Source organism: Podarcis melisellensis (genome assembly GCF_964234715.1).
Source record: "Podarcis melisellensis genome assembly, chromosome: 8".
Taxonomy (NCBI): domain Eukaryota; kingdom Metazoa; phylum Chordata; class Lepidosauria; order Squamata; family Lacertidae; genus Podarcis; species Podarcis melisellensis.
Genome location: NC_138540.1, coordinates 16610424 through 16631601, shown reverse-complemented (window position 1 = coordinate 16631601; position 21178 = coordinate 16610424). Strand labels below are relative to the sequence as shown.

General features: G+C 49.2%; 1 protein-coding gene across 1 annotated transcript; it reads right to left on the bottom strand.

The window, feature by feature from the left end:
* Positions 1-8629: 8629 nt before the first annotated feature.
* Positions 8630-20965, bottom strand: SRM (spermidine synthase). The gene is made up of 8 exons (XM_081923824.1): positions 20661-20965; positions 19319-19439; positions 17947-18039; positions 15360-15513; positions 13475-13558; positions 12060-12205; positions 10928-11050; positions 8630-9143 (listed from the first exon to the last, which is right to left on the bottom strand). The coding sequence occupies exons 1-8, from the start codon at positions 20876-20878 to the stop codon at positions 9126-9128; spliced, it is 957 nt and encodes a 318-aa protein (XP_081779950.1). The 5' UTR covers positions 20879-20965; the 3' UTR covers positions 8630-9125.
* Positions 20966-21178: the final 213 nt, after the last annotated feature.

The following is a 21178-nucleotide window of genomic DNA, read 5'->3' as shown; positions in this document are numbered from 1 at the left end:
GTTCTGTCCTGGGTGATGTCATTAGCTCTCTTTATATAGCCTTTCCTCCCTGAGAAAGGAAGAGTCTGGGTTTGTGTCCAGCCATTCAGCTGGTTTGTTTCATCAGTGTGAGAAATGATAAAACCTTTTGCTTTTTCATTCATGTTGCTTTTTCATTCAAGGCTGCAGCTGCCAAAAACAACCTCGGATAGAACGTTACTTTTCTTCACATGGGCTACAAGGCCATAGTGCTAGATAACTTTAGACAGTAGATTAACAGGCATCAGCAAATATAGAACTTTCTGACACCTGCTGGTGGTCCGGATGTGGGTGTGATAAGTAGACAAGCAACAGCAAAGCAGAGAGTTCAATTCACACTTATCTCCAGGTATTTTTTGCTTGGCTTAGCAAATAATTGCATAGGGATATAGACCAAATAAGGGCAGGCTAATTAGGCAGTCAACCTAGACAGCATATTAAAATGTATAGACATCACCTTGCCAACAAAGGTCCGTATAGTAAAAGCTATGGTTTTCCCAGTAGTGATGTATGGAAATGAGAGCTGGACCATAAAGAAAGCTGATCGCCGAAGAATTGATGCTTTTGAATTATGGTGCTGGAGGAGACTCTTGAGAGTCCCATGGACTGCAAGAAGAACAAACCAATCCATTCTTAAGGAAATCAGTCCTGAGTGGTCACTGGAAGGACAGATCGTGAAGCTGAGGCTCCAATACTTTGGCCACCTCATGAGAAGAGAAGACTCCCTGGAAAAGACCCTGATGTTGGGAAAGATGGAGGGCACAAGGAGAAGGGGACGACAGAGGACGAGATGGTTGGATAGTGTCTTCGAAGCTACAAACATGAGTTTGACCAAACTGCGGGAGGCAGTGGAAGACAGAAGTGCCTGGCGTGCTCTGGTCCATGGGGTCACAAAGAGTCGGACACGACTAAATGACTAAAGAACAACAATTAGGCAGTCATGATGGGCTGTAAACCTTGTCGTACCCCAGCCGATGGGGAAACAAGGGAGGGAACCTGCACTTTGAGTAATAGGGAATATATGTTTATGCTTTGTCAGTTTTGGGTGTGTCTACTTTGGACACCCGCTCTTGCAATAACGTTTTGTAATCAATAATCTCTTTGCTGCTTCACCAATTTTGTTCAGATTTAATTTTGAGGGTCTCAGAACAGGGCCAGATTTAGGTTTGATGAGGCCCTAAGCTACTGAAGGTAATGGGGTCCTTTATATGTCCAGCTGTCCTTTGTCAACAACAAATTGTCACTGTTTTTGTTGTTGAATATATGTTATAGGGTAATTTATGGACCTAATAGGTATCTAAAGCCCTTTGCACATAACAAATAGGAACCTACACAAAACACTGTTGCTGTATGTAGGTTTTATTTTGTTTTTATCTTAGATTTTGGAAATGGACATCCAGTTTTTTTCCCCTTTAATTTTTTTGAAGGCCCCCAAGAGAGTGGGGCCCTAAGCTATAGCTTGTTTAGCTTATGTGTAAATCTGGCACTGTCTCAGACCCACTTCAAACAATCAGGAACAAGGCCATCAAGCTCTGAGATAAACCTTGATATTCTACTGAAAAGACAGCCCAGTTTTATCTACCTACTGCGCAGTCCTAAGCATGGTATAGGGGGGTCCTTTTCTCAAACCATTTATGCCAAGTGATCTATGAGAGGGCTGTGTGTGACAAGAGGAGGCTTTGCTGAGTATTTCAGGGTCTGTTTTGTTCCCAGCAGGTTACGACTACTGGATGCCTCTAACTTTTCGTGATGGTGCTATTACTTGCCCGTGGCACTTGTACTCAATAATCCATAAATGTACAAAGGAAAAATGGTTCTAGTCCATTTTTCAGGTTGTGTTCATTGACTTTGCAACAGCGCCTCCTCACCACTGATTTAGAAGCCAAGCAAGTGCTTTGGTTATGATGCACACACACATCTGTTAATTTCAACAGGTCTCCTCTGTATCCAATATTACTTCTGGTCAACTGAATTTCAATGTATAGCACTGGTCTTTATGGAGCTTGAAGCAATCTCTGTCTGATTAAAACATGCACAACTGATACTGGGTTCAATTCTGGATCTGCACAACAGGAAGGAGCAGGAGAATCTTTGAGTTGGTTTTGGGGAGTTGAGCAACTTTCCTACAAGGAAAGATTGCAGCTTTTGCCTTGATGCTTCCAATGTTTGTCCTCTTTCGATGTACATGAATTGTAGCATAATGAGAGGGGGAGCGTCTGGGGCGCCGCAGCTATGAAATCCAATGGAAGGCAAGAGGCAGGGGCGCCACTGAAATTTCAAGCACCAAGGTTTGTCACTGTGTGCAGCTGCATGCATGCCTCTCTCTGTGTGTGTGTCCACAGTCCACATGCATGACTTGAGCAGTCCCTCCAGTTTGCAAAGGTGCTTACAGGCCTCACAGTATGCTTGTGAAACATGGACCACTTATAAACGCCACCTCCAACTCCTCGAAAGATTCCATCAACAGTGTCTCCAAAAAAGTTTACACATCACTTGGGAAGACCAGTGAACTAATGCCAGCGTACTGGAAAGAATCAAAGATCGCCAGTGTTGAAGCGATGATTCTTCAACATCCACTTTGTTGGACTGGTCATGTTGTGCAGATGCCCGGTTATCGTCTTCCAAAGCAACTGCTCTATTCCAAACTTAAAAATGGAAAGCGTAATGCTGGTGGACAACAAAAGAGGTTCAAAGACTCTCTCAGTCTAAAAAAATGTACAGTGGTACCTCAGGTTACATATGTTTCAGGTTACAGACTCCGCTAACCCAGAAATAGTGCTTCAGGTTAAGAACTTTGCTTCAGGATGAGAAGAGAAATCGTGCTCCGGCGGTGCAGCAGCAGCAGGAGGCCCCATTAGCTAAATTGGTGCTTCAGGTTAAGAACAGTTTCAGGTTAAGTACGGACCTCCGGAATGAATTAAGTACTTAACCCGAGGTACCACTGTAGTATAAACACAGACAATTGGGAAACATTGGCCTGCGAGTGCTCCAATTGGAGAACAGCTTTTACCATGGGCTTTGAAGACGTTCAAACTCAGGACAAAAGGGAGAAACGTGCTAAGAGGAAGGCACGCTTGGCAAACCCTCACCATGATCAACTTCCACCCAGAAACCTACGTCCCCACTGTGGAAGGACGTGTGTATCCAGAATGGGCCTCCACAGTAACTTACGGGCTCACTGTTAAGACCGTGTTTATAGTAAGGTTCCCAGATTGTTTTTAAATGAATCCGGGGACACTTTTCAACTTCCTACTAAATAGATGGATTTTGTCAGGGGACTGATTTGTAAATCCGGGGACTGTCCCAGGAAAGGGGGACATCTGGTAACCTTCGTTTATGGCAGACAATCTTACTCGTCTATGAGTGATCACCAAAGAAGAAGTTGTCGCATGGGTCCCAGGGCCCTCAAGGGACCAGGATTATCTGCTCTGCATAACCCTGGAGAATCGCTGCCAGTCACGTGTTGATAGTACAGAGCTAGATGGGCCCAACATTCAATTCTCTGACTCAGGGCAAGGCAGATTCCTACACTCCTTTTTGAAAATATGATTATTGGGGGCCTCCATCTTTTTAATAGCCTCTTTTTACATTTCCTCCTCTTAATAGGGACAGGACAGCAGTGGTTCTGTGCTAAGCCTAACTTTATGGGTTGTAATGTCCTTTTTCTAATTAGAAAAGCAGCACAAATGCAAAACAATTCGGCCATCAGCCAGCTGAGAGGGATTTGGAGCCTGTTGTGTTGCATCCGTTAGCTCTTCCCCACGCAATTCGAGCCACGCACCTCCTCACTTGCAAAGCCTCCTTGGACCATGACATGACTTGTTCCTTGATGCATTTTAGCAAGGCCTTTGTCAACGACTCGGGCCTGGAGCATGTCATACATGGTCTCGTTTTCAGGAACAGAAAGGCTAAAAAATTGGAAGAATGTACAATTCGTGGCGCTTCCCTTGCACTTCATCCAAAACCTGCAGCTTGTGCTCAGAATGCACAATTGTTGGTAGGAATGAGATTCTGTTGGCACCTCTGCTCTGCACTGCCTGCCGATTTGCTACCAGGCCAATGTGTTACCATAAAGCCCTAAACTGCTTGGGACTAGTTTACTTGTGGGATCGCCTTCCCCCATAAGCACCCACTTTGACTGCTTCAATCATCAGAACCGGCACTCTTACAGGCGCCACATCTTACTTATTCCGCACTTGCAAGATCCCGTTTTACAAAGCGTGGCAGCACCTACACTTTGGAACTCCCTGCCTCTTGATAGCAGGGAGGTACCTTTGCTGTGTTCTTTTCAGCACCTGCTTAAAGCAGCTCTATACCTGTAGCTCAGTGGCCAAGCAATTGCTTAGCATGCAGAAGGTCCCACGTTCGATCCCCGGCAACTCCGGGTAGGGGCTGGCAATGTCTCCTGTCTGAAACCCTGCAGAATCACTGCCCATCTGTGTAGACAATATTGAACCTGGTGGGGCAATGGTTTGGCACAGAAGGCTGCAGTTTCTTACAGCCCTCAGTGAGAACAGCCTCTGCAGCCTCTGTTCCAGAAGCTCACAGCATGTACAGATTAAAAGGTAAAGGTAAAAGACCCCTGGATGGTTAAGTCAAGTCAAAGGCGACCATGGAGTTGCAGCTTTCAGGCCAAGGGAGTTGGGGCGTTAGCTTTCTGGGCCATGTGGCCAGCATGATTAAACTGCTTCTGGCGCAACAGGACACTGTGACGGAAGCCAGAGCGTATGGAAACACTGTTTACCTTCCCGCCACAGCAGTACCTATCTATCTACTTGCACTGGTGTGCTTTCGAACTGCTAGGTTGGCAGGAGCTGGGACAGAGCAACAGGAGCTCACCCCGTCACAGGGATTCGAACAGCCAACCTTCTGATCGGCAAACCCAAGAAGCTCAGTGGTTTAGACCACTGCGCCACCTGTGTCCCTAAAATAGATTAGCACCCACCAGTGTGGAGGGGGGAATCCAGGGTTGCAGGGGCCAAAGACCCGTTTTTAATTTTGTAGCAGGATCCCTGCCTCTAGGGTCCTAGGGCTGCCCAATCGGCACAAAATGGGATCTACCGTATTTAGCAGCTGATAAGTCCTCTCACCCTTTGTGCTGATTGGAGCCAATCCGAGAGAAAGGAGGCGAGTCGGTCACTGGTGATTGGCTCCTAGGGTCACTTTGGAGGTGGTGTGTGAGAAGAACCCGGAGTTGTTTTTGTACTGCTCTAAAGCAGTGTTTCCCAAACTTGGGTCTCCAGCTGCTTTTGGACTACAACTCCCATCATCCCTAGCTAGCAAGATCAATGGTCGGGGTGATGGTATTGCAGTATAAAAGCAGCTGGAGACCTACGTTTGGGGAACACTGCTCTAAAGCTAAGCCTTTGGTAACCTTGAAAACTCAAGGTGCTTCAGTAGCACGTTCTGCCGCAGACAATAGGAAAACACAGCTTAAGCCACTCCGAAAGCAGGTATTGGAGCTTACTTGCCCATCTACTTTTCCAGAAAACGGCAGATCTAGCTGAAAGGCAACACATGGGAGATCTGCACTGATAGTTGCTATGCAGTGGCGTAGCGTGGGTTGTCAGCACCCGGGGCAAGCCAAGTAATTTGCGCCCCCTAACCCGTGGATTTTAGCATTCGAGTCTCTTCCACTAGATTAGTGGCGCCCCCCCAGATGTTGCGCCCGGTGCGGCAGGCCCCCCCTGCACCCCCCACGCTACGCCACTGTTGCTATGCATCCCGAATTCTTATTATTGTATAAGATGGTTGTATAATCTTAGTTGTATAATCTTAGAAGTGGGTGTGGCTGTGTCATAAAGGAAGCCTGCCCCTCTGGATTTGCCATTGCCCTACTGGTGCCCATGTACCCAAGCTCTCCCACGCCACCGGAAACATGCTGAGCTGAGATTTCATGGCATATCATCCCACCTGCCCCCCTCTCTCTCTTGGCAAGAACTGCCAGGTAGAAACTAGAGAAGGGCTGTGACTCAGTGACAGAGCACCCGCCTTGCAAGCAGAAGGTCCCAGGTTCAAGTCCAGGAAGGGCTGGGAGAGAGACTCCCTGCTTGGACTGCTGCCAGACAGTGGAAGCAGGTTAGAGCTCTCTAACCAGTGAACGTAATAAAACTGAAGATGCAGCTAAAACCTTAGGAGAAGCATCTCTTATGGCTCCAAGAGGGCAGTAGCTTAGTGGGAAAGCACCAGTTTTGCATGCAGAAGGTCCCAGGTTCAATCCCCAGGTAGGTTTGGAAAATTGCCCTCTCTCTCTCTGAACCCTTGGAGAGCCACTGCCGGTCAGTGTGGACAATACTGGCTTAGGTGGTCCAATAGTTTGACCGGGTTAATTAGAGGCTGCCTAAATTCCTAGATTTAAAAACAAAACAAGAGCCATGCAAGTAATGAAATTCTTATTGAGTTAGCTCTACATGTACTACCAAGTTCTCGTGTAAACAGAATAGAAAAAAGGCTGGGTTTTTTGGGAGGAGGGGAAGCTTCTCCTGCTGCTGGCCCTGTGAGCCTCTCAGATGTTGCTGAACTACAACTCCCATCATCCATGACCACTGGGCCCAGGTTGCTGGGAAGGATGGGAGCTAGAGTCCAGCAATAACAGGAAGGCCACGAGTCCTCCATTCACGGCAACTTGCAATAATAATATTTATTTAGTATTTATACCCCGCCCATCTGGCTGGGTTTCCTCAGCGACTCTGGGCGGCTCCCAAGAGAATATTAAAACACAATACAGCATTAAACATTTAAAACTACCCTAAAGAGGGCTGCCTTCAGATGTCTTTTAAAAGTAAGATAGCTGCTTATTGCCTTGACATCTGATGGGAGGGCGGTCCACAGGGCAGGCGCCACCACCGAGAAGGCCCTCTGCCTGGTTCCCTGTAACCTCACTTCTCGCAGGGAGGGAACCGCCAGAAGGCCCTCGGCGCTGGACCTCAGGCTGAACGATGGGGGTGGAGACGCTCCTTCAGGTATACAAGGCAGGGAGAAGGAACCTGCAGCCCTCAAGATGTTGCTGGACTACAAATGCCATCACCCAACCGATTGTTGGCCCTCGCTGGCTGCAAATGACTGGGATGGGAGTTCAACAGCATGTGGAAAGCCATAACCTCCCTCTTCTCTGCTTTAGGTAGAGCAAATGCCCTAAAGGGGAAATAAATGTCTCTCTGTGCCCCGTTCTATACCTGCACGGTTCCACCTTCGTGACATTTTTTTTTAAAAAGGGGAGAACAAAGCTAACTCAACAGTTTGGGCAAACCTTCAGTTCAGGTGATTTTCAAGCACAGGCTGATATTAACGGAAATGATCACCTTTGAAAACAGACATTTTGCAATCAGATATAAATGGTCCGAGATGGGCAACTGGTCTAGAGTTCTTGGAGAGGTGACAGCCATGCTGGCTGTTGAGCACCTAACAACAGCTGGAAGGCCACAGATATCTGACACTAATACATACAGTGGTACCTCAGGTTAAGTACTTAATTCGTTCCGGAGGTCCGTACTTAACCTGAAACTGTTCTTAACCTGAAGCTTCACTTTAGCTAATGGGGCCTCCCGCTGCCGCTGCACCGCTGCTGCACGATTTCTGTTCTCAGTCTGAAGCAAAGTTCTTAACCTGAAGCACTATTTCTAGGTTAGCGGAGTATGTAACCTGAAGCGTATGTAACCCGAGGTACCACTGTATTGCTAAGAGGGAGGGAACCAGATGCATGAGCAGAGCTCTAAAACAGGGTTACCCAAACTTCCTCCAGCTGTTTTGGGACTGCAACGCCCACCATCCCTACCTAGCAGGACCAGTGGTCAGGGATGATGGGAACTGAGGTCCCCAAACAGCTGGAGACCCAAATTTAGAAAAACCTGTTCTAAAACAAGAAGACTAAAGATAAAAACATCCTCGGATCCCAACCCAGCAGTTCTTAAGACACGTGTGGGTAAGCTGAATGCCCCCCCATCCCAGCTGCAGCTGAACTCCCATCAACCTCAGCAGCCACGGCCAGTGATGATGGAAGTTGTACAGAAAGATCTCAAGGACCAACAATTCTGTGACTCTTAACAAAATCCCATTAACTCGTCCCACAAAGGCAGGTGCTACTGCTGAGGCCTTGAATGCTGATGGGACTAGGTTTTTTAGTAACTGGGGAGAGGGGAAGAGGCCCAGTTAATTTCTAGGTCCACCCCCCAAGAAGAAACATGATTTAGAGCTGCAATTTGGGTGCCGAGGTGATGACGAGCGGTTGGAAATGTTTCACTGGAGACGCCAGCTGATGTTAGGGCCTGGCAACATCGTAATAAGCAAGGCACCCTGATCATACGGAAAAGAGAGGGGGGCTTATCTCAAAAGCTCACCCACCCACCCAGCCCTTAAGAAAACAATACTTAAATTTTATTTGAGTCCGTTTACTATACAAAGAGGTTAACGGTTCTCTACAGACAACTTTGGTCTTTCTGCGCTCAGCCAATTAAAACGCCGCGAAGAGACCCTATTGATGGGCTCAGGAGTCGGGGCAGGTGACCCAAACCACCTGACCAGGCAAGGAGGAAAGAGGTGTGGGCATTCCATGGAGGTGGGGGGGGCAAGGGGGAGTGAGGCAAGGGGAAAGGGGGGGAGCAGAGAAAACTATGTCAGCTCCCACCCCACCCAATGCCAATCCCCATGCCCCCTCGAAAGGCAGAGCATCAAACCATTGTGCCTGGTCCTTCCAAACTAGATGGCAACCACTTTAAAGGGAGATACATTGTCAGTTATAAATACAGCATTTTCAGGATGGGGGTGTTAAAAAGGAAGCAGGCAGGCGCCTGAAGGCTCTACATTAATGCTCCCCATGTTGGAGAGACGAGTTCAAGCAATGGGCCAACAGCTTAGCCCGAACTAGGTGGATGGGGGCAGGGTTGTTTGGAGGTGGGGTCCTGCGGTTGGGTTCAAACCCAGAGTCCTTTCATTTTTTTAAATACATAATTGGAAGGAATGTTTAGCTGGCAGGCTGGAGGCCGCAAGGCAAGCGAGGACCACGTCAGGCCGCCCGCCCGCCAGAGACGATCCGCTAGGTGGATGAGGCTTCCGGGGTTTTCCGTCCCGCCGGGGTATCCGAGGCCAGAGGTGGATCTGCGTCGGGGTTCTCACACGGCGCTCAGAGCCTGGTGAGGAGGAAAAGGGAAACGGGGATAATCAACAGGATGGCGCGACCCTCATTTAGGGCTTTCCATGGCCGCATCCACAACACTGTGATACCACTTTAAGCAGCCGTGGCTCCCCCCAGAGAATTCCTGGAACTGTAGTTTGTTAGGGGTCCAGGGAGTTGATAGGAGACCCCCTGTTCCCCCTCCAGGAATTACGGTTCCCAGAGTTTCACAACCAATCCTTCTTCAAAGGAAACTCTGGGAATTGTAGCTCTGAAAGGGGAATAAAGGTAAAGGTAAAGGGACCCCTGACCATTAGGTCCAGTCGTGGCCGACTCTGGGGTTTATTAGCCGAGGGAGCCGGCGTACAATTTCCGGGTCATGTGGCCAGCATGACTAAGTCGCTTCTGGCAAACCAGAGCAGCGCACGGAAATGCCGCTTACCTTCCCACCGGAGCTGTACCTATTTATCTACTTGCACTTTGACGTGCTTTCAAACTGCTAGGTTGGCAGGAGCAGGGACCGAGCAACGGGAGCTCACCCCATCGTGGGGATTTGAACCGCCGACCTTTTGATCGGCAAGTACTAGGCTCTGTGGTTTAACTCACAGCGCCACCTGTGTTCCTAGGAGGGGAATAGCGGTCTCCTAACAACTCTCAGCATCCTTAACGAACTACAGATCCCAGAATGCTTTGGGGTGGGAAAATGTGACTACTTAAAAGTGGTATCACAGTGCAGCACTTTTTAGGTCTTGCCTTCTTTCTGTGATGGCATGTAGTCTTAAAACTGTTTCTAATATTGTGTTTTAATGTTGGGATCCGCCCTGGGACCTTGAATGAATGACAATTATTATCATTATTAACGGTAATAATTTAGATGTACACTGGAACTTCTGGTTACGTACTTAATTTGTTCCGGAGGTCCGTTCTTAAGCTGAAACTGTTCTTAACCTGAGGTACCACTTAAGCTAATGGGGCCTCCCGCTGCTGCTGCCACCCCGCGATTTCTGTTCTCATCCTGAAGCAAAGTTCTTAACCCGAGGTACTATTTCTGGGTTAGCGGAGTCTGTAACCTGAAGCATATGTAACCCGAGGTACCACTGTATGGTGTGATTGTGGCTTTTCCTGGAGAAATGGTGAATTGGAGGCAGTGGCGTAGCGTGGGGGCTGCAGGGGGGGCTGGCCGCACCGGGCGCAACATCTGGGGGGGGCGCTCGCCGCCTCCGGAGTCACCGAAGAGCCTCAGGCGCAGGCTGTAGCAGAGCCCCATGTCTCGCGGAACCGACAAGCTGTGCGCGCGTCCGGGCTGAAGGCGTCCGGCAGGCAGCGGCTCTCAGCGCTCGCCGCGGTCCCCGCGCGTCAGGGCCACAGAGGGCGCGTCAGGGCCACAGAGGGCGCGCCAGGCAGCCCTGCAGCTGCTGGGCCATGTTGCATTTTCCTCGCCTCTCTGCCCTCCTCCTCCTCCGGGCAAGCGGCGTCGTTTGGGCGGCAGCGCGAGCGGCAACTCAAATCACCTGACACGGACCCGCCGCCGCCGCCATGGCTACCTTACCGTAAATACCCCAGCCCAGGCAGCAGCAAGAAGAAGCTGGCAGCAGCGGCAGGTTAGGGGTTAGGGGGTGCAAATTACTTGCCTTGCCCCAGGTTAGGGGGCGCAAATTACTTGATTTGCCCTGGGTGCTGACAACCCACGCTACGCCACTGATTGGAGGGAGCAATGCTTCTGAATACTAGCTGCTTCCCCCCGCCACCCCAAAGAAAACTTCACTTTGTAAGGACAGCATCTCAGCCCCGGTGATTTACCTTTCGTGCAAATTCAGGCAGGACAAAGGCTGCCCGGTGGACATCTGAGTTGTAATACTTAAGATTCATTGCTTCCACTTCCTTCTGGGACAACTGTTGGACAGGGTCCCTGAAATTAGTGTTCTGCAGGAAGAATAAAAATTGGATTTATTTGCAGGAACATCCCTGTTTGCGTCCACAAGGGGACAGAAATGGGGGGGGGGCCTTACTTATGCATAAGTATCCTAATCCCCACATCAATGGCATGTTGCCTGTATTGCACCCACCCTACTCTTTCTTGCCAAAGGAGCTCAAGGTTCTACATCTCCTCGTTTTATCCTTATTTATTGCATTTATAGCCCAAGGAGCTCAAGGCAGCGTACATGCATCTCCTCCACCCCCTTCACAACGACCCTGTGAGGTAGGAGAGGCCGAGAGGCAGTGGCCCAGGAAAGAGGTGTGGATTGGAGAATCACGACAGCCAGACAGAAGTCCCTGGGGGGCCGCACGCAACCCAATTTTACAGTGGTACCTTGGTTCTCAAATGCCTTGGTACTCAAACAACTTGGAACCAAAAACTGCAGAAGTAAGTGTTCCAGTTTGCGAACATTTTTTGGAAGCCGAACGTGCTCCGTTTGGAGTGTTACGCTTCCAATTTAAGTGCCACACTTACGTTTTGAGTGTTATGCTGAGGTCTGTCTGTTTTTGCTATTTATTTTGTGTTTTTGCGGCTCTTTTAGTTTCGTTTTTGTGACTGTGTGGAACCCAGTTCAGCTACTGATTGATTGTGTGCCTGCAGTACATCGCTTATTGCTTTCATTTTATGGATCGATGGTCTCGTTAGTAAAAGTCATGTTAAATTGCTGTTTTCGGTGTTGTTTTTAAAAGTCTGGAATGGATTAATCCCTTTTGCATTACTTTCTATGGGAAAGCACACCTTGGTTTTGGAATGCTTTGGTTTTGGAACGGACTTCCGGAACGGATTATGTTTGGGAACCAAGGTACCACTGTACTTAGAGCGGGCCCAGTGACATTGATGGACCAGACTGATTCACGCCCGTAAGTTTCAATGCTCTGCAAAGGGCTTGCTCCGGCATGCAAGCCTCTACTCCCCAAGCCCCGATTGACGGAAAGAAGCGGCAATATCCCTTACTGAATTCTTGCTGCAGAGCATGAAGCCAATCTGTCCGCTGGGGTATGTCGGGATGGTGCAGTAGGCGTACTCGACCACGGGGAACAGCGACTTGCAGAACTGGCGCATCTCCTTAATGAGGTCCAGGTGCAGCCACTGGCATTCGCCTGGCAGAGAGACAAATGTGGAGAGGAGCGTTATCAAAGCCTTCCTGGGTAGCTGGGGGAAAGAAGAGCTGGCATTTGGTTAGCCAAGAATCTGGGGCCCTTCCACCTCCCAGGCACTAGGGGGCAGCCTTCCAAAGAACTAGATCTGAGCTGGACCACCCAGAAACCTGAAAGGGAGTTCCACTGCACGTGTGCCACCACTGAGAAGGCCCTACATTATTTTTTTGGCTGTTGCAGTAACCCTGCTACGCTGTGTTAAATGCAGCATGGTATTTCAATTTGTACTTTTATACCTTGCCTCATTTCTTACATATTGCATTTTTGCTGCGTATGTATGTATGTATGTATTTGGTTGGTTTTCAGATTAAAATTTTACAGTCACATATCCAACATATGAATCTCCCCTTTGCGGGTCCTATTGTTAATCATTTCCTCCTGCATCTTTTACAGCAATCCAAATCTTTTACCTCTCTGTTGTGTCCAAAATTCACCATTAAACTACAAGTGTTATTCCAACCCTACAGTGGTGCCCCGCAAGACGAATGCCTCACAAGACGGAAAATCCGCTAGATGAAAGGGTTTCCCATTTTGGAGGTGCTTCGCAAAACGAATTTCCTATGGGCTTGCTTTGCAAGACAATAATGTCTTGCGAGTTCCTGCGGGGTTCTCCCCCCTTTTTCCTAAGCCGCTAAGCCGCTTATCAGCTGATCCGCTAAGCCGCTTAAAAGCTGATCCGCTAAGCCGCTTATCAGCGGATCCGCTAAGACGCTTATCAGCTGATCCACTAAGCCCGCTAAGCCCGCTAAGCCGCTAATAGCGCTAATCCGCTAATGGGCTTGCTTCGCAAGACGAAAAAACCGCAAGACGAAGAGACTCGCGGAACGGATTCTTTTTGTCTTGCGAGGCACCACTGCACTAACAATTTTAACTGTATACAATGGTTTTCAAGATAAATTATAAATTTCCCCCATTACTTATTAAAATTGATGTGTTGGTTTGAACTGCAATAGAATGAAAAAATAAAACAGGAAGAAATGCAAACACAATTAAAACCCAATACGAGTATTTACTGTGGGCGTGCTGCAGACCACCTGAATGAAGCTCATGGACCTACCTGAGTAGGGGGACCCCTGATCTAGGGGGCACCAGGCTTTCCATCCCTGCTTTTTTTTTTTTAAAGGAGGGGTGGGGGGAAACCCAACACTTCAGAAATGTGCTCAGTGCCTCCACCTGCTCATCAGCACACAGGCTATTTCGGCTGTCCCTCACCTTGGCAGCAGAGAATGCCGTCTTCCCGCAAAGCTGTCTTCATCAGCTGGTAGTAGGATTCTTTGAAGAGGCTTTCTGCAGGACCTGGAGGGGAAGGAACAGCACCAGGGAGGGTTCAGTATGAAAATACCTGGGAGGTATTTCTGGGATCGCTCGGATCACACCCTGCAAAACTGCATTCATCCATTTATTCACCCAATCTGCAAGCCACACCTTTGAGGGCAAACCTCCCACCTAACAAAGAAAAATAGCATTTTTCCGATGCTAATCCCACCTAGCAAGGGACGTGGGTTAAACCACAGAGCCTAGGGCTTGCCGATCAGAAGGTCGGCGGTTCGAATCCTCGCGGCGGGGTGAGCTCCCGTTGCTCGGTCCCTGCTCCTGCCCACCTAGCAGTTTGAAAGCACGTCAAAGTGCAAGTAGATAAATAGGTACCGCTCCGGCGGGAAGGTAAACGGGGTTTCCGTGCGCTGCTCTGGTTCGCCAGAAGCGGCTTTGTCATGCTGGCCACATGACCTGGAAGCTGTCTGTGGACAAACGCTGGCTCCCTCGGCCTATAGAGCGAGATGAGCACCACAACCCCAGAGTCCTCCGCAACTGGTCAGGGGTACCTTTACCTTTAATCAGAGTATTTGAATTTGCTTCTCCTCTTCTCTTTTCCTTTTGACCCAAAAGGTCCAAAGTGTTTAAAAGCGTTTACATACTGCTTACTATGACCCAAAAAACAAAAACCACCTGAAAGAGAACAGGGGCAGCCACAGTGAAGGCCCTGCTGGGATTTCCAACAAAGCAGGATTCAGGTATTTTTGGAACTTGCAGAGAAAGCTTTCCCGCAGACCGTAGTGATTTGCTGGGTGCATAAGGCGGTCTCTCGTGTCACCTGCTCCTCAGCTGTGCAGTGGTACCTTGGGTTAAGAACTTAATTTGTTCTGGAGGTCTGTTCTTAACCTGAAACTGTTCTTAACCTGAAGCACCACTTTAGCTAATGGGGCCTCCTGACACCACCGCACAATTTCTGTTCTCATCCTGAAGTAAAGTTCTTAACCCGAGGTACTATTTCTGGGTTAGCGGAGTCTGTAACCTGAAGCGTCTGTAACCCGAGGTACCACTGTATAGGGACTTCCAAAACCTTGAAACTGACCTGGAAGTGGACTGGCAGACGGTGCTAATCCCAGAAGTCGCTTGCCCCCACAAGCCACTTAGGTGTGCGACCTGTACAAGCTGAAGCCTCCTTGAGCTTGTTTGGAGGTTCTAGCAGGGGAGCGCAGCTATCGTATACCCTTGACCGAAGAACGGTACACTCCTTCTATCTGGGATGGTCGTCCTCTTCCACCGAGCGCGCAGCTTCGGGAGGGACGCACATGGAGCGGTGAGGGAGGAAGGGGACACCCGCCTAGCCAGCCAGATCAGCCGAATCAACCCTGGCGATCAATGGGGTGACAGATGTCACAGCCAGATATAAAAAGGACCAGAATTTTATTGAGGACTGGGGGAAATTTACAGAGTATTTGGAAAGTATATGTGAGGATAGTACAACGCTAGCGTGTTTTAAAGAGGCTTTGTGAAAGTAGAAGGAGTATTGTCAAAAGGCAAGCAAAGATAGAAACATAATACTTAATGGCAATATAAAATTAAGGAATGTGAAGAGAGGATTGGGAATACGAAAGATTGTCAGAAAGGTTGGGGGAGGTCCAAGTAAGGCTAAATATGTGATATATAAATGGATTTGTTTATTGCTTTTTATGGAAAACTTTAATAAAAATTTATACATAAAAAAAAAACAAGCTGAAGCCTCCAGGTCAACCCCAAGAGCCCCAGCAGGTACATAAGATTCACGATCCAAACACAGTCGCTGGTCAAGATCCCCGACGCCCTCTGCACTCACCCATGGGGTCGGAAGAGTCTGTGATTATCACATCAAAAGCCTCCTGGTTCTGCTTCATGAATTCGAAGCCGTCCCCAACATGCAAGGTGAGTTTCGGGCTGGAATATCCCACGGCCATCCCTGGGAGGTACTTCTTAGATGCTTGGATCACATCCTGCCCCCCCCCCAAAAGAAAGAGAAAGAAAAAGTTTTGTCTATTTACTCGCCCAATTGATAAACCACACATTTAGATGGCAAACCTCCCACCAAGTTCTAGGTGTACAGAAGGAAAAACAAACAAACTAATAAATCAATAAACGCGCCCGAGTTTGCTTTCTTCCTCCTCCTTCCCTATCCCCTTTTCCTTTTGTGCTAAGACTCCAAGCTGAGATTCCATGAGCTTGGGTTGGGTGAAGAACAGGATTTTAGGCAGGGAAATTGCTTTAAATAAGTAACAGTAATAAATCACTACAACCACTGGAATAAATAAATCACTGGAAACCACGCTTGGGTCCTGTCCGCACGATACATTCTAGGCCGCATCATACCACTTTAAAGAGTCATGGCTTCTCCCAAAGAATCCTGGGAACTGTAGTTTTTGAAAGGTGCAGAGAGTTGTTAGGAGACCCCTATTCGGCTCGGAGAGCCAAATCAGGACCACGGGGAACAGAGAGGGAGGTTTCAGGGATGCTCGGGAGAATCCAGAAGCACGTAGAGAAGTTTGGGGATTTAAATAAATCTCAAACCAAAGTGGTTCAGCTTCTCTCCTCCCATTGAGGCAATGTGCCTTGCATCTCCAAGGAATGTTAGCTGTAGAAGTAACCAGACCTGGGATGGGGAGGAAAGGCTCAGCTGGCCTGCTTTGCATTTTTTGGAGGAGCTCTGAACACAAATGCTCCTGTTAGAGACTGAAAGGCAACACCTTAACATCATCATCATCATCATCATTATTATTATTATTATTTAGACATACATACATTGGTACCTCAGGTTAAGAACTTAATTCGTTCTGGAGGTCTGTTCTTAACCTGAAACTGTTCTTAACCTGAAGTACCACTTTAGCCAATGGGGCCTCCCGCTGCCGCCGCTGCGCAATTTCTGTTCTCATCCTGAAGCAAAGTTCTTAACCCGAGGTACTATTTCTGGGTTAGCAGAGTCTGTAACCTGAAGTGTATGCAACCTGAAGCGTCTGTAACCCAAGGTACCACTGTACATACATACATACATAACAATGATGTACATACACTTATGGACCAAAAAAGAAAAGATAAAGGAAAAAGAAAAATACATAAATAGGTAAACACCCATGTGACTTCCCCCCACCAGTGCTCGTCATCTTTATTACTTTAAAGTTCTTGTTTGCATTGCAATTCATGTATCTCTACCTTACTTCTCTTATTAAACTGTTATTTTTTTTCTAGGTCAACTTTACAACTTAGTCTAAACATATCAGCATGCTATGTTCAGAGAAGTGTTTACTCATATATTCTTCAAACCATATCCATTGTGACCTTGATTTCTGATTTGCACTGCAGCATTTTGTTGCAGCTGCTACCTGTGCAAACCTGCCACCCCCACCCCCCAATTTGGATTCCTGCTGACTTTGCCCTGGCAAGATTTCATTAGCATGATGCAAAGTGCATTTTTCTCTCTCTGCCTCATCTTGCAAACCCCCCCCCCCCAAAACTTCCAAGGTTGGGTGGAGGAGGATATGGTACCCGCCTCCCCCCTCTTTGAGTTCAGTCGGTAGAGCATGAATGAGACTCTTAAATCTCAGGGTCGAGGGCTTGAGCCCCACGCTGGGCAAATAGATTCCTGCCCTGCAGGTGGTTTGACAAGATAAGCTGCATAGTTTCCTTCAGTCCTACGAGTCTATAATTCTTCACAACTGGAGGACAAGGAAGTAGGTCTTTAATAAGGAAGGCGGTTAAGAAATCATAGCCCCGGGGAAAGGATAGGTTGATAATTGCTTTTATCCTGTCAAAGAGCTCCGAAATGTACCAGGCAACAAGACAGCCAACGCCCTCGGAGCTTGGGCAAGAGGAAAGAAATTAGGATACTAACATAGAAACTTTGGCTTGCAGCCAGCAAAGCCCTAGGCCCATTGAAATTTATGAGTCAAAGTTAGTCATCTTCATTTATTTATTTCAACGGGTCTACTGGCTCCATGGGAAGGTGGTGGACTCTCCCCCTTCCTTGGAGGTTTCTAAGGTGGCCATCTGTCATGGATGCTCTAGCGGTGATTCCTGCATTGCAGAGGGTTGGACTAGGGTCCCTTCCAACGCTACAGTTCTATCAAGCCTAACCTTGGCTCTCACCCATTGTGAGCTCTTGAGGTCAAATCCTTCTAAATTTTCTGTTACTGGTTTCCCATCACCCCACCCCACTGCTCGAGGACCGCTTGGAAACTCCCAGGGGTCTTGGCGGACCACTGGCCACCAATTTACTGGTCAACCAAACAGACCCCCTTGTTGTAGCAATCATAAATGTGTCGTGGGAGATGCCGTGCAATTTTAAATTTCATGTCGTGGACTGCAGGCTGAGGATCACAGTTTGAGGGATTCCCATTTGACAGGCAACGATCCATAAGCAGAACTAACTTTGTTACCTCGTCAATTTCGCACTGTATTACGGACTCCACAGAGGGGTGCTTGACCACTTCCCGCAAGACTCCTCCATCGCCGCCCCCGATGATGAGCACCTGTGTAGTGGAGACGGCACTGTTACTTTGCTCTGAGAACGCCCACCCGTTCGTCCCCCTAGACAAGGGCCGTGTTCCCTTTCGGGGGCCACCTGCCAGTGGTGGGCAGGGCCAGAAGCAAAAGTGGGAGGAGCAACGAATGCAAATTTTACCTTTGGACAGTAGGCTAGTTTCCCCACTCCACTCACACGCCCCTCTCTGCCCTCCATTCAAACAAGCAAGCATAGTCACGGACCAAGGACAAGGACATATTCCAGCTAGGCAAAAACATGGAAGGAGGGTGCAAAGCAGAGAGGGTGTGTGGTCAGAGATTCTTTAGTTGAGATTCCTGCATTGCAGGGGGCTGGAGCAGATGATCTTCAGGGTCCCTTCCAACTCTACAATTCTATGAATCTAGGATCCCCACCCCTGACCAACTGCAACCTTCCCTTCTGTCAAGTTATATGGTCATTAATCTAAGCAATGAAACCTGCCCTCACCCCTTTCTGTACTTTACAATATTCTACTTCTTAAGTTAGATTACCCACCACCCACTCTCAAAGAATGACCCAAAGCAACTTACAGTTGAACCAGGAATACATGTAACTATAGGACACGGGAGGCACTGTGGTCTAAACCACTGAACCTCTTGGGCTTGCCGATCAGGAGGTCGGCGGTTCAAATCCCCGTAATGGGGTGAGCTCCTGTTGCTCTGTCCCAGCTCCTGCCAACCTAGCAGTTCGAAAGCACGCCAGTGCAAGTAGGTAAATAGGTACCAGTCTGGCGGGAAGGTTAATGGTGTTTCTGTGCGCTCTGGTTTCCGTCACGGTGTTCTGTTGCACCAAAAGCGGTTTAGTCCTGCTGGCCACATGACTGGGAAAGCTGTCTGTGGACAAACGCCAGCTCCCTTGGTCTGAAAGTGAGATGAGCACCGCAACCCCATAGTCGCCTTTGACTGGGCTTAACCGCCATGGGGTCCTTTACCTTTTACATTTACATGTAACCCTAAAAGCTAATGGCCGGCCAACAAAAATTAACAAAGGGTTGGATCCAGTGCTAGCCATGTACACAGCAGACTCATTGAAGTCAATGGATGTGACTAAATTGGGCCCATTAATTTCAGCAGGTCTGCTCTCCAGCAGGACTTAGTTGGAGACAGCCCAAAGAATCAAATGTGGCAAAATATGCAGGTAACAAAAAAGGGTGGGGTGCTGGCCTAGAGGACCTAATCCAGCAAAGTTCTTCATGGGATCATGTCCAGAGATGGATCCCCCCAGGAGGACGACAGGACGAGGCTTACCTTCTGTGGGTTTGGGTGACTGCACAAGGGAAGGTTAGCGATCATTTCCTGGTACGAAAACTCATCCCTCTCTGTGCACTGGATAACGCCATCAAGGACCAAGACGTTCCCGTATGTTTTGCTAGAGGAAGAAGAGAGCCGGGGAAATGATGGGTGTGAATAGCAGGGCAAAGGTGTATGGTCTCCAAAATATGCCCCTTTAAGTCCCTGAACACCAACGTTGCAGAGCTCCAGGGACAATACCTGGATTGCCACAATTTCTGCATCCCTGAAGTAGGCTATCAGTTGCCTTCACTGTCCCTAAGTTGCCTTTAATGCAAGGACAGGGACCTCTGGCCATGCTGGCTGAGGCTGATGAGAACTGGGAATCTAACATCCTATAGAGGCGCAAAGGGTCCCTGTTCCTGAACTAGACCATCACTTGCCTTTCCTGTCCCAAGTTACCTCCATCATAAATCTGACCATCGCTTGCCTTCACTGCCCCTAAGCTACCCTTAAGGCAAGGACAGGGGCTGCTATCTGGGGCTTCTGAGAACTTGAACAATGTATAGGGATGCAAAGGGCCCCTGTTCCTGAACCAGATTGCCACTCGCCTTCACTGCCCCTAGCTACCCCCAAAATAACTCTGCCTTTAAAAAAAAAAAATCAGAGGCAGATGAAGATACAGCCCTCCAGATGTTGAACTACAGATCCCATCATCCCTAACAGCTGGCTAGAGCCCAATAGAACCTGCCTTGCATACAAAGGGCCCAAAGTTCAACCCCCTGCATCTCCAAGTAGGGCTGGGGAAGACTCCTGCCTCTGAATCCCAACAGTGCCGCTGCCAGTCAGTGCAGGTAACGCTGACCTAGATGGACCAGTTGTCCAATTCCAAGGCAGCGCCTGCTGCCACCAGCCAGGATGGAGTCACCTTGAGAGAGAGGCAGCGCTTAGGGCATCATTTCTCAAACCTGGGTCTCCATCTACAACTCCCGTCATCCTTACTGTGGCAGGACCAGTGATGAGGGTTGGTGGCAGTTGCAGTCCAACAACAGCTGCGGACCAGAGTTTGAGAAACACAGGTGGAGGGTGTCCCACTGAGACCCAGGTTCAAATGCTCCACTTGGCCACAAAAGCTCAATGGGGTGAGCTGGTGGGGTTGTTACAGGGAGTCAAACAATGAGATCTTTTTCTGGGGGTGCTTGGATGGGTGGGAAGACTCCTTAGACAAAAAGGTGGGCTGTATGAACGCCACCAAAGGGCAGCCCCGCCCTGTGCCTTTGACAGGATCGGGGCAGCGCACCCGTGCACGCCATCCTCACGTGCTCAATCCCGCATCCTGGCCTTTCTCCCGCACCCTTACCTCCTGAAGACCAGGATCTCCTGGAAGGGCGACCGCTGGTGATGCAGGACCTCCTGGACTTGCAGAGAGAGGGCCTGCCCGGGCCAGAGGCTGCACGTCTCGCGGAACCAACCCTCTTGGATGACGGCTGCTGGGGCTGCCGCCTCCTCCTCCGCCTCCCCTCCCGCTGCTGCTGCCCTCCTTCCTCCTCCTTCTCTTCCTCCCAGGCCAAGCTCCATGGCCGGCCGAACTGGGCAAGGCGAAGCGGCTGCCCCTCCGCTCCGCCTCGCCTCCGCAAGCGCAGGCCACCTGTGCACGCCTCAGCCGAACCGGCGCAGCGGCGGCTTCAAGGGAGGCGCGCCCGAGCGCTGCGCCGCCCAATGAGGAGCCGCGTCCGCGGGGCCGGCGGAGGCAGCGCCGGCCTCTGGTTGGCTGCGGGCGGAGAGGGTTCGACGGAGAGGCGAGGCGAGCGAGCAGGGTAGGGTGCGCTCGCGGGACGGGCGGGCCACGTGGGGCGCTGGGCGTTCCTTGCGCGTGAG

What these genes read in the sequence shown, in the direction of transcription:
- SRM (XM_081923824.1), bottom strand. Translation starts at nt 20,878, where the DNA reads ATGGAGCTTGGCCTGGGAGGAAGAGAAGGAGGAGGAAGGAGGGCAGCA. An exon ending in GAGATCCTGGTCTTCAGGAG is followed by an intron (nt 19,440 to 20,660) that starts GTAAGGGTGCGG and finishes TTCTTCCTCTAG; the next exon opens with CAAAACATACGGGAACGTCT. An exon ending in AGACTCTTCCGACCCCATGG is followed by an intron (nt 13,559 to 15,359) that starts GTGAGTGCAGAG and finishes CTTCCCCTCCAG; the next exon opens with GTCCTGCAGAAAGCCTCTTC.